The following is a 17,045-nucleotide window of genomic DNA, read 5'->3' as shown; positions in this document are numbered from 1 at the left end:
GGTTTCGAGAAAAACAACGTTGAAGTTTTTATTCGCTGTGTAATCGCTCCCGACATGCGCGGTACAAATAGCTGTAACTTTGTTAATTTTTGGAATTCATCGAAATGACTTGAAACACGCATGGTCAAAATGTTAATCTCTCGAAATAATCAATAAAAAAAATTTCGATTTTTTTAAATTGAAAAAGTACTATGCCCCCTTAAAGTGACCTTCAAAATGACCCACATTCCTAAGCTCAACATCACTTGTTTTATATTCAATTCTTAGACTTTGGTCAACATTTCAGCCAAATCGGTCAACATTTGAAAATTTGGGACCATTTTTAAGAGTTGTAGAATTGGTTGCTTTCCATATATCGCCTGCCTAAACTTACAACTGAGCATCTTGTACACGTACTCAGCTCAGGAATGTAGGTCATTTTTAAGGTCACTTTAAGGACCCCTAAAGCGCGAAAAGTGTTAATTTTTTAGTTAAATTTTATATTTAATTGAAAAAATCTCGTCTAACTTTTGTAGAACCATAGTGAATGTATATATATCCTGAAAGCTTATCCTCTAAGCTTTCCAAAAATGTATAAAAAACTTAAAATTGCTTGGAAAATTATTAAGTTATTCATGATAGTATGTGTACACCAAGCCAAAAAACGTTTTTTTGCAATAACTTGAAATTTTGGGGGTGTTAGGAAGATTTCAAATGTGTTTTTATGAAGTACTAGGTGTGACTAACAACGTACACTAGGTCATTTGAGAAGTATTTTTTCCGTGTAACACCGTGTAATGTGGAGATGCTAGTAGTTTTTGGAAGTTTCGACGTGTTTTTCTTCATTATACTTAGGGGAATGTCTACAGTGAGACACTTTTTTCCAAAAATTTTAAAATTTGTTTTGATGATAGTTACTATCGAGCTGGATTGAAGAGCTCGACAAGACAAGATATATCCTTCTAGTTGTCTTGTAACTACCACAAATGTGAAGGTGTAATTTTGTCTCACTGTTAACCAATCCAATAGGTAGGAAGAGTGAGACAACGAGTATTGCATACTGAGACACCTATTTGAAATTGATTTAAACGATATTTTCGGGTAATGAGGAATAGTTTAGAGGTCGTACTGTTTATTGTGTCTATAAAGCACACATTATTGGTGGGTATGATTGAAAATTCCGATTATTTTCACATATACATTTATAATCATACATACAAAGGACAAATCCTGAAAAACTGACATTCAACTTACACTTCAGAACAGACATGTGAAAGCACGCGCCGCTCCGCACGCCGTGCTAAAACATTCTCATTCGTTCATACGTCACACGCACCCGGTTTCAGTGCACTTCCCCGACTCTCGTACGAACAAATATGACTCCCCAAATCGGTGCCAATTTTTTTTGTTAGGTTCGGTTTTATATGTGTTGAGTGGGCACCGCGCGGCACCGGGCGAAACACCGACAGCCGAACACTCTGCTTTTTTTTCTTTCTTTCGGGCTATCTGCGCTGCGCACTTATCTACCTATCCGAAAACATCCTGTACATTTCGTTTAGCGAATAATATGGACATGGAAGTTAAAACGATTAAAGATTAAATTAACGAATTTTTAAACCATACTTTATTTGAATATTATATTCACATCTCTCAATTGAAACCCCGTTTTCGATTGAAATGCGCAACCAAATCAAGATTTATAAAAGAAAGTAGGATAGCTTTTAACCCGCATGGGACATGCAGGTTCGCACATTAAATATTCCAGAACAAAACACAATCCGATGCTTTGTATAAACGAATTAACAATTAGTTAGAAAAAACTGTCCTTGAATCGAAAAATTAACTTGTTTCTAAATGTTCCAAGGTTTTTTAGTTTGCGAGCGAAACGGCGTGCCAATACACCAGCCGACACTTGCTAGAGCACGGCAAGAGAACGGTACCCGAACGTCCTGACAACTCAGTGACGTACACCGAATATGAACGAATGAGAAAGAAAGCAAAAAACGAAATCATGCAAGCCGTCATATGGGATGGCCCATCGTTAGTACCGTGCCCGTTGGTGCCTAACCGAAGGCAAGGCACTTCGATCGGGTTTTCGCGTTGTCGGGGAGTGTGCCAGTATGTAGCAACGCCAGTGCGTTCTATTATCGAAAGCACCCATTGCCGTGCGTATGTGGACGGGTGGCAACCGTGTCGCACCGGGCGGTGTTTATAACAAGTCTGCGAGTTCAGAATTCATTTACAGTCAATCCCTATGGATTGATTTGCAATTGAACAAAAATATTTTTTTTAATGAAGTTAGGCCATTGCAAATCATTTTCAAAATTTTTGTCACCCCCCCCCCCCCCCCCCCCCTTGGAAATTGGCTTGAAAAATCGAGGGGCAGAAAAATAATTTGTAGGATATGAGTTATATTTTTTTCTAAAATCAATTGTCTGTGAGCTCTACAGCCTGAAAAACTAGAAAAATAAGTGTACGGGTTGAGTTCTAGCATGAAATAGAAATGGAAATTCAAACAGCGGAATTTCTGAAAATAGGCCAAAAAAAATTTCTTTCGTTTTTATCTTTTTGTCGAAGATTTTTGCATGGAAAATGACAACGTATATATTATTGCAAGAATAGATTTGGTTTTCACGTTTAAACTTTAAATAAAAATGCCTAAAATCCTTATTTTTTTACTCGATTAAAAAAATCTCTGTTTTTTTTCGACCACCCTCCCGCCCCCCACCCCCCTTTCAGTGGCTCAACACCGGAGAGACAAAAACTTTTTAAAACATTTGTAATGACCCTATATCTCAGTGTCACCCACGTCTCTGTGTCTTACCGTTGCCAATAGGAATGTTTTATGGAAAATAGTCAACTAGCGGAGTTAGCAAACAATTCGATTGTCATATTTTTTCAAATATCAACTCTTATACTATGTGATGCCAAGCAGCAATTTTAATTTTAATTTAATATGTTGGTCATTTTACGTCAAGTGACCGAGAAAAAGTACAAACTTGTAATCGACCTTCTCGGATTTGAACTAAATTTGGTCAGATTGTTCGTTTCAGGTCAGCAAAAAATCCTAAGTTCGGTGCCGATTGGACGTTCCCTCGGTTAATGGAAGTACCTCCATGTTTAATGAAAAGACACGTTTTCGTCAAATCCTCAAATTTTCTTTTGCTTATATTTTTGGAAATATTAGGTTTAGAAAGACTGTTTTATCATGTTTCTAAAGGAAATTGTCCAAGGAAGCCGAAAAAATATTAGTTTTTAGCAGCAGTGCTGCCAATATTTTATAATTCGATTTAAAAACTAAATTTGCATTTTTTTCTCGATGAGTACAATTTGATTGCAAAAATTTCAATTTCATCGTATTCCTCAGATTTTTTACATAAGAATCGCTCAAAACCACGAGGTGTTCTTTGCCGATCCAGAGTTACAGCGATTTGAAGCAATCAACCCCCGATTTTTCAAAAACAATCAAGAGTAAAATTATGAATATATATATTGATTTTATGTGCAACGTAAGAACACTAAATAACGCGATTACTAGACACAACACTTATGGTTCTTACAAAAAAACATAAATACCTTATCCGCTAACCGGTTTCGGGTATGATACTACCCATCATCAGAGCGGTGGTCGACTGGATACAAAGTAGTAATCTGCTGTTTACTACAGTTTCAACTTCGTCAGTTGAAAGAGCGGTGAGGTGATGAGAGCGTCATCCTCATTCATCAGGGGACGGTCCTCCGTACAGATGTACATCGACTCCCACGCAGTCAAATGAGAAGACTTTCTCACGTTTTTGAGCAGCTTTGCGTTTCCCCAATTGATATTGTGTTTGGAGCAGATTGAGTGCATGGCTACACTGGAGTCGTTGGGCCGTTCATTCTCCACTGCCTTTCTATGTTCTTTTAGGCGAATTTTAAATTTTCTCCGCGTTTGCCCGATGTACACCGCTGGGCAATCCTGGCACGGAATTTCATAAATTCCTGAGCGTTCGTCCGGCGATTTTGAATAATCAAAAGTACAAGGTTCCGCCGGACGAACGCTCAGGAATTTATGAAATTCCGTGCCAGGATTGCCCAGCGGTGTACATCGGGCAAACGCGGAGGAAATTCAAAATTCGCCTAAAAGAACATAGAAAGGCAGTGGAGAATGAACGGCCCAACGACTCCAGTGTAGCCATGCACTCAATCTGCTCCAAACACAATATCAATTGGGGAAACGCAAAGCTGCTCAAAAACGTGAGAAAGTCTTCTCATTTGATTGCGTGGGAGTCGATGTACATCTGTACGGAGGACCGTCCCCTGATGAATGAGGATGACGCTCTCATCACCTCACCGCTCTTTCAACTGACGAAGTTGAAACTGTAGTAAACAGCAGATTACTACTTTGTATCCAGTCGACCACCGCTCTGATGATGGGTAGTATCATACCCGAAACCGGTTAGCGGATAAGGTATTTATGTTTTTTTGTAAGAACCATAAGTGTTGTGTCTAGTAATCGCGTTAGTAAAATTATGGTTCATTGATACAGTGAGCAGCAGTGCACTGTGCGGTACCGTGGAAGCATGTACACAGTATATAATAAGTTTTTTCTTAACAGTGTTGTCAAATTTTCCGTTTTTCCCAGTATACCCACACTAATTAAATCAATATTAGTATCATAGCAGCAACAAACAAAGGAGGTAAAATCTAGAGGCTATCAGCGAGCTGAAAAACATTTAACAATGTTACGGGTAAATAGCTAGAATATTTTGCGCTATTTTAAATTTTTATTTCCCTTTAGCGTTAACAATTATACGAAAAACTAAAAAGTTGGCAACACGTTTAAGAAAAAATTTTATCTGCGGTATACATGCTTTCACAATAACACAAAGTATTTTTACATTGCTACCTACCTACATTCCTACCGCCTCTTGGTACCAGCCGGGATACGAGCAACTTTGGTAGAGATCGGGTAACCAACCCCGGTGGAAGCCAAGGTCGTATGCTGACAGGAAAGGAGGGCTCTTTCGAGCTTCGTTGGCCCTCCGGCGAAACAGGGGGTTGGTGTAGCAGGCTTTGCAAGCCGTCACCACGAAAAATACTAAAGCACGGAACGAAGAACAAATAAATTCTTACTGGAACAATCGGAATAGACCCACGTGACGAAAAAGGAAAATGGATTGGAAACTCGGGACGTGGGACTGCCGATCTCTCAACTTCCAAGGGAGCACTCGAGTGCTCTCCGACGTATTGAAGAACCGCACGTTCGACGTCGTAGCGCTGCAGGAGGTGTGCTGGAAGAGCTCAACGGTACGTACGTTCAGAGATGGACATACCATCTACCAGAGCTGCGGCAACACACACGAGCTGGGTACAGCTTTCATAGTGATGGGCGAGATGCGGAAACGGGTGATTGGGTGGTGGCCAATCAATCCTCGAATGTGCAGGTTGAGAATCAAGGGTCGATTCTTCAAAATAAGCATCATCAACGTGCACAGCCCTCACCTCAGAAGTACCGATGACGACAAGGATGAGTTCTTCGCGCAGTTGGAGAGTGAATACGACCGCTGCCCAAAACATATCAAGATCGTCATAGGGGATTTCAATGCTCAGGTCGGCCAGGAGGAGGAATACAAACCGGTGATTGGAAGGTTCAGTGCACACCAACGAACCAATGAAATGGGCCTAAGGGTACGTAGTACCTTTTTCCAGCACAGAATCCATCATAAGTACACCTGGAGGTCACCAAATCAGACAGAAACACAGATCGACCACGTTCTGATCGACAGTCGGCACTTCTCAGACATTATCGACGTCAGATCCTATCGAAGCACTAACGTTGACTCGGACCACTACCTAGTGATGGTTAAAATGCGCCCAAGACTCTCCGTTGAGAACAACATTCGGTACCGACGCCAGCCTCGGTTAGATCTCGCGCGGCTCAAGCAGCCAGACGTCGCCGCAAACTACGCGCATTCACTCGGCGGCCAAGATGCGCAGTGCCACACGACAGAACGTGGAAAGACACTAACAGAAGAAGATGCAGCGGAACCAAATCTTTCGGGAGAAAAAGCCCTACCTGGAAGAGCAGGAATATGCAGAGTTGGAGCGGCTGCATCGTTCTCAGGAAACGCGAAAGTTCTACCAGAAACTGAACGGATCCCGCATAGGCTTTGTGCCGCGAGCCGAAATGTGTCGGGATAAGACTGGCAGTATTCTGACGGACGATCGTGAGGTGACCGATAGGTGGAAGCAGCACTTCGACGAACACCTGAATGGCGCCCAGGCGGAGAACCATGGCGGCGGGGAAAGCGATTTCGACGGTGCAACAAAGGTGCCAGCCCCAACGATATGCGAAGTTAAGGAGGCCATCATGCAGCTAAAGAACAAGTCAGCTGGAAAAGATGGCATCGGAGCGGAGCTTATTAAAATGGGACCAGAAAAGCTGGCCGTTTGTCTGCACCGACTAATTGTTAGAATTTGGGATACGGAACAGCTACCGGAGGAGTGGAAAGGTGGGGTTACCTGCCCGATCTATAAAAAGGGCGACAAGTTGGACTGTGAGAACTATCGAGCGATCACCGTTCTCAATGCCGCCTATAAAGTGCTGTCCCAAATCATTTTCCGCCGTCTATCACCAATTGCGAATTGATTTGTGGGAACTTATCAAGCCGGCTTCGTCGAAGGTCGGTCTACAACGGATCAAATATTTACACTGCGGCAAATCCTCCAAAAGGGCCGTGAATACAGAGTTCCCACGCATCATTCATTCCTTGACTTCAAAGCCGCATATGATACCATCGACCGGAAAGAGCTATGGAAAATCATGGACGAGAACAGCTTCCCCAGGAAGCTCATCAAATTATTTAAATCTACGATGGATGGTACACAGTGCTGTGTTCGGATTTCGGGTGGATTGTCAAGTTCATTCGAATCACACAGAGGGCTTCGTCAAGGTGATGGTCTTTCATGCCTGCTGAAAGGTACTGGCTCCCAAAAGATCGATCCGATCCGTTTCATCACCCGTCGATGCGATGATCGATCATCCGTTTCATCACCCGTCGATACGTTAAATGTGTCCGAACCAAGCAAACGACAACCAAACATTTAATGGGAAACCTGCCAGCGTCGAAAGTGATGTCATGGCCCCCATTCGCCATAACCGGTGTGGATTACGCCGGCCCCTTTTGGATTAAACAAGGGTCACGTCGTCCGACGCTGACGATGCTCCGAAGCGTACGTAGCCGTCTTCGTCTGCATGGCAACTAAAGTTGTGCACCAGGAAGTTGTCTCCGATTTAAGCACCGATGATTTTCTGGCATCTTTACGAAGATTATTCGCTCGCCGTGGAATGATTCATGAGTTGCACTCGGACAGCGCCACCAACTTCCGAGGTGCGAGTCATGAATTGAACAGCCTATACCAGCAGTTCCAGAATCAGCAGGCTGTGAACGTCATCGAATTCTTTTGTCGCAGCCAGGGATGGCACCTCCTCAGAAGAAAAAAAGAGAAGAGAAAAATTCAAACTGTGCTCAGTCTTCAACGCGATTTATTCTGCTCCGTTTCGTTTTAACTGTGCTCTTTCTTGCTGAACGCAGTTGTATGAGCAACCGCACACTGTGCTACTCATTGAGGAGAATGTTAATACACTTTGAATAAGTTGATGCGATGCGCTGACGTATGACAACTACGGGTAGTTTTAACATGGGTAGTGCGTTGAGAAAAAACGACAATTGTCAGTAGCGGTCATTGCCATCAGAAAAATATTAATCCATTAATGCAGTTGAATCTTGATTCTTACATTTAGTATATTCAGTTGAGTTTGGCTGCCCGTGAACGCAACTGCATCATATGGTTAGGCATGTCACAACGGCAACAGTGCGAAAAATGTTATTTAGATATGGCAACATTTGAATTCCCATACATATGCTTCTTGTCGCGTACCAACAGGAAAGTCCCATTATAAACAAAGGCAATTCTCCGCTAAGATTCAAAATATAACGACTTTTGATTGTCTTGACGCCTCTGAGTCTATAGCTGCTGTACGCGCACCGGTTGTTTTGTTTCCACGTTTACTGCTGTAGCTACCGAGAGGACCGGGAGCAAAACCGAAAGTTGCTCATTTAAAGAGCGCATTAAGAAATTTTTCTGCACGTCAGTTTTTCTCATTGTGTTTAGTCTGTTTCTCATTGTGTGGATTTACTTCTCATTTCTGAAAGCAGTTCTGCTCATTGTGTGGAACAAAAAAAGTTGCACTTGTTGCACAATGAGTGAGGAAATAACAAGCCTGGTCGCAGCCGTGAAATCGAGTGGCCTTTCATTCCACCGAACGCACCGGAGTTTGGCGGCCTCTGGGAGGCGGCCGTGAAATACTGTAAAATACATCTGAAGCGTGTCGTCGGCAACGTGAAGCTGACATTTGAGGAACTTTCGACTGTCATGGCTCAAATCGAGGCCGTCTTGAATTCCTGCCATTTATTCGCCGTCTCGAATGACGCGGCTGATCCGCGAGCTATCACCGCATCGGACGACCACTCACCGCTCCAGCTGAGCCCTCCTTAGAAGACGTCAAGGTTTCCCGCATGACGCACTGGCAATATCTTCAACTCCTCCGTGAACATTTTTGGTATGCTTGGAGCCGAGATTATCTGAACACCCTGCAACTCCGAAAGAACCCGAAGTAACGCGTAATTTCGCAGACTACGACGAGGCGCGTGAATGTTCAACTGCTCTCGAGGTAACTGCTATCCATGGCCCCCGTTAGTAAGTCGAAAATAAATAATCTTCGCGACAATACTCTTCTTTCTGCAAGCGTACTGAGTCTTATTAGGGGACATAAACGACTAAATTTTTTGAAAAAATCGTAAATTTTTTATTTCAGATTTTGATTCTGCAGTCTTTTCCGCTTACTTTGATACTAATTTTGTAATGATCCGACCACGGGAAGTGGACGAAAAACGATCGAACACATAGGCATTCTAGTGCGATGTGGAACAACCTCGCCAGAATAAAACGCCGCTCCTGTAAAACCACGATTTTCAAACTTTGTGTACCGCCATCCGGGGTGAGATTGTGCCACGGGGGTGAGATTGGGCCAAAAACCAAAAATGTTTATTTGTGAAAATTTATTATATCTATAGAAACTGGTGACCTAAATTCAAGATAATATTAGCAAACTATTTAGCCCAAACAGGGCTTCAAAGTTCACGATCAAAAATACTCGGAAATAACGCTTGTAAAAAATATCCCCCATAAACCAACCCAAACAAGAAATCGCATCAACTTGCTATTTTGAAGGTATATAAACTAATCATTTACAATGTATTGAAAGGTTATTATGCGTTGGATAAGTTTTGATTACGAAAATAATATTTTTCGAAACTTTGTACTTTTTGAGCTTCATGGGGGTGAGATTGTGCCAAGCCATAATGATCGATCCTATTTGTGGATTTCACATACACAACAAAAATACGTCAGTATACACCAGTACACATTCCTTACTATTGAGCACAATATTTTGACAGATTAGATTGCATCATCCATTTTGGAGCAAACAGAATCATATGTCTGCTGAATAATTTAAACTAATTTTTACTTTTTCTCTGTAAATTTCAGATACTTTGAATAAACACTCTAATATAAGACGAACATATTATACCGTGTATAAACTGCAAGTTTTAAGGAGGGGGAGGGGCGTGGGATGTTCTGCGGCTGCGGGTTCTCGAACAAAGTAATGGTTACTGTTGTTAAATGATCAAATAGGTATGCCCCCCTAGGATACACCCCTTCATATATCTCCCCTTTGTTAATCCTCGAAACGCTACTGGCTATATAAAGGCTGTCCATTGAGTACGAACTCATTTTTAGTTATTTCTGACTTCCCCGGGTTATTTTCGTTCATACTTTTTGTTGGATGCGTTGTTTTTGGCCGATCCCCTGCCCTTAATAGTCCACCTAGGTAATGGACAGCCCCATATGAACTACTTTATACTGATATTTATGTGTATTGTTTATAAACTTGCTAATGTTCACTGTTTAGATTTTTAGCCTAACTTTATCTTTTTGGCACAATGTCACCCCCTAGAAGGGGTGAGATTGTGCCAAAGTTCATGCACTTCCAGTAAAATAAGGTTTCATTGTAACTAAACCATCTCTACGGTAGTTGTTAATTGAACAATTTAGTATAATTTGACAGGTTTGAAATAAACTTAGTTTCTCGCCCCGGATGACGGTACCTTTTTCTCAAAAACTACATAACGTATTGGAACAAACTTTTTTTTTGTTTTATTGGTAGAAGCTTGGCAAAGACTTTTATAACTTTTAAGCTATGTAAACTACACACAGCTTGAGAGAAAAGAAAAAGAAGAAAAAAAGATGATTGAAAAAATTAAAATTTGCCTTCTTTTTTCTTTTTCCCTGGCAGTGTTTCGTTTACAAAGCCTAAAAGTTATAAAAGTCTTTGCTAAGCTTCTACCAACAAAACAAAAAAAAGTTTGTTCCGATACGTTGAGTAGTTTCTGAGAAAAAGGTACATAAAATTTGAAAATCATGGTTTTACAGGAGCGGCGTTTTATTCTGGCGAGGTTGTTCCACATCGCACTAGAATGCCTATGGGTTCGATCGTTTTTCGGCCACTTACCGTGGTCGGATTATTACAAAATTAGTATCAAAATAAGCGGAAAAGACTGCAGAATCAAAATCTGAAATAAAAAATTTATGATTTTTTAAAAAAATTTAGTCGTTTATGTCCCCTTAACCGGCAACGATTTTCATAAGCAGGAAGGTGTAGCGGATTCTGCTATGGCAAACGGCGCAAAGTATACCGGATGAATGCACGTTGAACGCTTTCAATTTTATTGGCGTGAGTAATATTATATGGTGACCATACCGGTGCGGCATACTCCAGAATACTGCAAGCAAGAAAGCAATACAGCGTTTTCAAGGCATGAATATTTTCAAAATCAGCGGCAATCCGACCGAAGAAACCAAGAATGGCGTACGCTTTGTACGAAATCGTGTTAATGTGCTCGTCGAACTTTATCTTGCGTCGATTGTAACCCCCAGATCCTTGACGGAGCTGCAGCGTGTTATGTCGTGTGCGTGTATGCAGTATGTAAATCGTTGTGGATTGCAAAGGTGGCAGTAAGAAATAACGTTGCATTTCCATACATTCACTTCCATACCATTTACGAGGCACCAAAGAAGCAGGTTGTTAATGTCACTCGTCGTCAGCGAACAACAATTTCTCGGAATCGATCCAATCGCAAATATCATTCACGAAAAGTTCAAAGATTAATGGACCTAGGATACTGCCTTGAGGTACTCCGGACGGAATGGGAAAGCTATATGACTTAGTTCCTTGAACATTCTTGTTCGCGCACTCGATGTATTTTCCAAAGGCAGCAAGTATCGTCGTCCAATCAACAAGGTATCCATCTTGCCTATCGAAGACAACGAGTTAGCAACATACACTGTCATCATCCCGCAGCTATAAAAGCAGCCCACCCAGAGAAAAGCATCCCATTTCATTTTTACCCGTACAATCGTTCACATCGCAGCAGTAGCAATTATACGAAGAGAAGAATTAGAAGAAGAATAAAACCTGTTTGTTAGCTTAGCGGCCGGTGTTTGTTTAGTCCACTGCCCCATTGGATTTTCCCACTGAAAGGAGAGCGGGCAAAGTCAACCCCACCAGCCCTTTTAAGCATTATATGAAGAGTTTGGCTATTTCTCACGACGACTTTTGCTTTCGTTGCCGCTACCACATACAGTACACTGCCAGAAGATCGTTCAGAGGCGAACAATATTTGAGGGATATTTGAGGAAATGTTCTGTGAATCGCGACTAAAATATTTAAGTAGTGCTGTGAAGACATCATTCCACCAGTTACCTTCATCAACGTGCTTGTTAACCCAGCAACGAAGCTGCTTGATATTGAACGTGGTGTCGGCTGATTTGCACCGATAATAATCGTAGCAGTCTGAAAAATTGTCGTATAAGTATAAGATGGATGACGAGAAAAGTAAAATATCGAGTATTCACTTTTTTCCAACTTTTAGCGTGGATTTTGATTATTATTTTGCGTATAAACCTGACACAAATCAAAACAAAACCAACGAAGAAGAATCATGCAATTCCGTCAAGCCGTTCTTGAGTTTATCCGTTACATACAAGCACCAACCTGGTTTTATTTTACTAGATTATATTTATGTCTCAAGAATATATAAAAGGGCGGCGGTGCGGTCGGCGTGTGAGGCTGCATCCTGAAATTCTTCAATCTTGGGTAGAATATAGAATCCAGCAAGAATTCGTCAGACATCGGTCAGACATCGACTATTACATGTGAATTTTTTACCTGCGTCCGTCCGACACCGCCCGACAAACTCTTACCGGTCTGAATCCTGCTCACATAAGAGATAACCAAGAGCAGAAAGCGAAAACAAAAAATCCGCCTCTCTTAATCTTTCACTCCTATCCGCCACCCGGTGTACGTCCCCCAATCCCAGGGAAAAACAACCCTAAGTAAGAATTTTGATAAATATTAAGAGCGACTTACTCTTTCAACTTTCACACCGAGGTTCTCTTCTATAAGATCATAATCTTCATCTTCCAAACGATCGTCTAGTTCATCCTCATCATCACTTTTTTTTCTTTTTGTATGATCTCCGGAACCGTCTGAATCATCACCACCACTATCATCATCTTCGATTGGATTGTCATCTATTAAATCTTTTAATTCTTCACGAAGTTGTTCCTCATCATCTGTAAAAATAAGAGAAAAACTCTATATGAATATCTAGAAAGGTAAAAATACCGTTTTCAAGTATTTTCCAAATATTTTTGGATAGAAGCATTTTTAGGAAGAGTTGGTGGTTGGTGGGTAGAACCCATAGTACAGTGGTCCAGAATCGCAAAAAAGCGGACATTAGCAATTGGGTAAAAGAGCGTAATTTCACAAGGATGGTGTCTTTGGAGAAGTTTATTAATAAAATATAACGCATCTCTCTGTACTATTAGGGTGACCGTGAATTTACCTGTAAGGGTGGTTAGGTGGTTATTCAACAAGGCTAAGATCATGTCAAATTGGGAGGCCTACAGGGCATATCTCACCAAATACAATGCAGAGCTTCGCAAGGCCAAAAGCAAGTCTAGAGTCAAGTTTTGCGAGAGCATCTGGACTCTGCCTGGGGCGGCATGGCTCCAAAAAGCATTAGCTACACGGAAAACCAAAGGTACCCAACAGCTAAGTTTAAGTAACCTAAAATTAGGTACTATTGATTCATCTTCAGTGTTGGATAGTTTTGGTATACATACAATGAGTCATATTTACTTAATAAAACGGTAATGTGCGCAAATGTAATGTTGGATACTACACTCCAACTTAACCCTAGAGCGGTCGCGCTAGTGTACTGGTACATGCGTTTTCGAAAAACGCGAAAAAATCATCGAAATTTTAATAAAATCATACCAGGTTTTGATTGTATTCGAAGATCTACTCTTCCTCTTTCTAATGATGCCAAAATATAACAAAAAGAAATTAAAAAAGTGGTCGAAAATTGCTTGTAAAAATAGTGTGTCCGCGCGCGTGTACTCAGTACACCAGCGCGACCACTAACGTAACTTTTTTGAAATGAAAAAAGTTACACAAGCGGACACGACGTGACTGAATACACGGCGGGCAATAGCTCCAGTTTGTGAAAGGTGATAGAAGGTTGCGACTTGCGACAAGTTGCTTATCTAGTTAAGACACATCCGGTAACATACAACAAAGTTCGGAACTGATTCGCTAGATGGCGCTAATAACGAAGAAATTAAATTCATTTAGGAATATTTTAGAACCGTAATGAGCTATAAGGTTGCTATTTACTACAAAGTTGTTTGTAAAGCCAAGACGCATTTGGTAACGAACACTGAAGTTTGGAACTAGTCCGCTAGATGGAGTATATGGTGAAATTTAATTCATTTGGTGATATTTCCGAACCATGACGAGATAGAAGGTTGATGTTTTCGATAAAGTTGTTTATCAGGTCAAGATACTTCCGATGATGGTAAATAAAATTCGGAATTAAGTCAGTAGTAGGTGGAGATGAAGAGAAAATCAAATTCTTTTCGGAATATTGCGCAACCATGATGACATAGAACACTGCTGTTCGCTACAAAGTGGTTTCTGTCAAAACACGTTAGATAACGCATCGTTGTCCTTTTCACCATTGATTGCGTTGTCAATTCCAGCCAATCCACAGTTATTTTTATGGTTTTCTGACAAAAGCAATTGATATGCATTGCTTCAACTTTTATCAAAAGACAAGAGGAGGAGCACAGACAGATCAAAATTCTTTTGACGAAGCAATTTCGTCGTCTACATCGTCTAGCCAGAAAGATCACCAGGAAAAGATTCCTGGAAACCCGTGCTGCGTTTCCATCACATTGTTTAAAATATTTTAGAGAGTGTTTGAGTCCCTATTCTTCCCAGGGTCGCTAATAGATTTATTCGAAAATCTGGCAACCACAAATAAATGTCTGGTCAAAATCTGGCGATCAATTTGACCGATGGGGAGGACTTTTTCTGGAAACGTCTTGCCAGTTTTGTTCAACGCAGATACAAAATGTTGTCTGAAATTAGGAGTGATGACTTTTTTGCAGAACGGAGAAACAGAAATCTGGCAAAAACCTGGCACATTACCAAATATCTGGAAGATTTTGAACTTTGTCTGGTATGCAATAAAAAATCTGGTAAAATCAAGATTTATCAGTAAAACAAAACCATGGGTATAAACGTCCTTCAGAACTTGACCCTTCTTTATTGATAGACTTCGCTGTTATTAGAGTAAATCACGGGGCTAGTGCAAAGATCCTATTAACTCTGTAGCGGTACCGCCCAGTCGAGACTCGAACATACGACGACTGGCTTGTTGGGCCAGCATCGTACCCCGGAGCTAACTTGGCGGGCAGGCTTAATGGCAACGTTGATGCTTGCAATTATTAACGTGTGCGTGATGATAAAACCAAAATTATTTGTTTTGCTAACGCGACAATACGACTGAAGTGCACTCTCTTGATACTCATTTGTATACAGCTTGCTTTTTTCATTGGGCTCGAATGCTTTACTTTTTCCTTGTATTACGTGTGTGTTATTTCCTGTATGATATAAGTGATCGTAACAAGAATATTATAGGATTGTTAGGAATCTAATGCACATTTTTCATTCTCATTATCATAGTAGGAAATAAAACAAACAAATGCTCGTTTTGTATTGTTTTATGGTGAGTGTCAACATAATTCTAACATTCTTATGTTTAAAGCATTACCTCAACATACCATAGCAAACTTCCCCAATAACATACTCATTATAAAACTGTACACCTGATTGTTATAAAACTAATGTGAGTCATTAATAAATTGATATAAATAAAAGTATCGTAAGAGGGTTACATGGGTAAGTTGAATAAGTATCATGTATTTCTAGGTGAGATATGTGCATTATTCAGTTTGTCAACGTTGTCGATGATTCACAAACTCTGTTTTGGGAAAATCTCCAAGAGAATACTATTTGCAAACATTTTGTGTTCTTTTCCAGACCAGATAGGGTAAATGATTTTGAAATGGACCTAGTCGAATTCTGATCTTCAATGGACCTATTTTTAAATAAGAATTTTAGGATATAATTATCAAGTCTTTGTACTGTATTTAGCTTTTATGTTTATCTTTAATCATTTCTGAACGTAAATATACTAAAATTAAATTAAAATTATATCCAAAACTACTTTATTGCCGCGTATTTAAAAGTAGCTGTTTTTCAGCGTTTTGGCAGTCACCATAGAGTATTTTCAAACTGTTACTACCCGGGACCCTTCTGGTTTGAAATAAAACAATGCTCTTAAAATGATGCTAAAATATTTGTAATTTCAATTTAGGTATTTGAAAGTTCAGTAAAACCAGTAAAATCTTCAAATTCCTTAAAAATGTTAACCCCCGTTTTTGATCTTGAATGGACCTAGTATTGATTTTAGAATGGATCTAGTTTTGCGCTCCGAGACATCACTGCCGGTAGCTATCATTGCCTACCACCAACGAACACGCCGTTCTATATTCCATAAAACTGCTTGTTGTCACTATAGTATCTCCGTTTATAATTAATCTATAAGCACGGGATATTGAAAGTAGGCTTGATTTATAGCCTAAATAAAAACTTAATTATATTGATAAAACTAACTATCACTCATCCTTTTTCGTAGTTGCTTCATAGTGTTTGTACATTGTAGTCCCTAGTTTTGAAACTAAAAAGTCTTCCTAATTAGTTAGCTAACATATGTCATTTTATGCTTAAAATAATATAAACTTAATTTGTACAAAATCAGTATTGTACAAAAATTTTAACCATCATTGATTAAAAGATAAGATGGATCAAAAGATAAGAGGGATACTAACTGCCTTCTGTTAAGGGGACATAGTACCTTTTCAATTTTTTAAAACCTAAATTTTTTATTGATTATTTCGAAAGATTAACATTTTAACCATATGTGTTTGAAGTCGTTTGCATGAATTCCAAATATTGACAAAGTTACAGCTATTTGTACCGCGCATGTCTGGAGCGATTAAACACGAGTAAAAACTTCAACGTCGTTTTTCTCGAAACCAGGTTTTGAAAGTCGGTACCATAAATATCTCAAGAACGGCTCAAGCAATTTTTATGATTCTTTTTTTGTTTGAAAGCCAACAAAATTATCTCGTGTTTGACCCATCCTTTTCTTGATATTGTAATTTTTGTATTTTTTAGAAATGTTTAAAGTCAATTTTTTCGCTTAAAAACCATACTTTTATGTATCAATGTCCGCCATTTTGTTATGTGTTCGGATTCTAAAACAGGATGGATCAAACACGAGATAATTAAATGTTCTTTCATGTCGTTTTGGAATTTTTCAATCAGGATAAGCCCCCAGGGCCAATCCATGGTACCGTAATTCATGGTTTTTTGAACGACTATCTTCAAGGAGCCGTAGGGGCAAGGGGAAGAGGTTCCCTTATGAAAACAAAATTGCAAATATTAGTATAAAATGCAATGTTTCGAATGCAAAAAACCCGATTCA

At 40.0% G+C, this 17,045-nt stretch overlaps 1 protein-coding gene across 2 annotated transcripts in view; it reads right to left on the bottom strand.

The window, feature by feature from the left end:
* Window positions 1-17,045, bottom strand: part of LOC128732916 (transcription elongation factor SPT6) — a 298,517-nt gene that overhangs the window by 246,668 nt on the left and 34,804 nt on the right. For both annotated transcript variants that reach the window (XM_053826368.1, XM_053826367.1), the window contains exon 3: window positions 12,515-12,720. In XM_053826368.1, coding sequence (XP_053682343.1) covers window positions 12,515-12,720 — 206 coding nt within the window. The remainder of the gene's footprint in view (window positions 1-12,514; window positions 12,721-17,045) is intronic.

This window comes from Sabethes cyaneus, chromosome 1, assembly GCF_943734655.1.
Source record: "Sabethes cyaneus chromosome 1, idSabCyanKW18_F2, whole genome shotgun sequence".
Lineage (NCBI taxonomy): Eukaryota > Metazoa > Arthropoda > Insecta > Diptera > Culicidae > Sabethes > Sabethes cyaneus.
The sequence above is the reverse complement of the archived record's forward strand: the minus strand, read 5'-3'. Positions and strand labels throughout refer to the sequence as shown.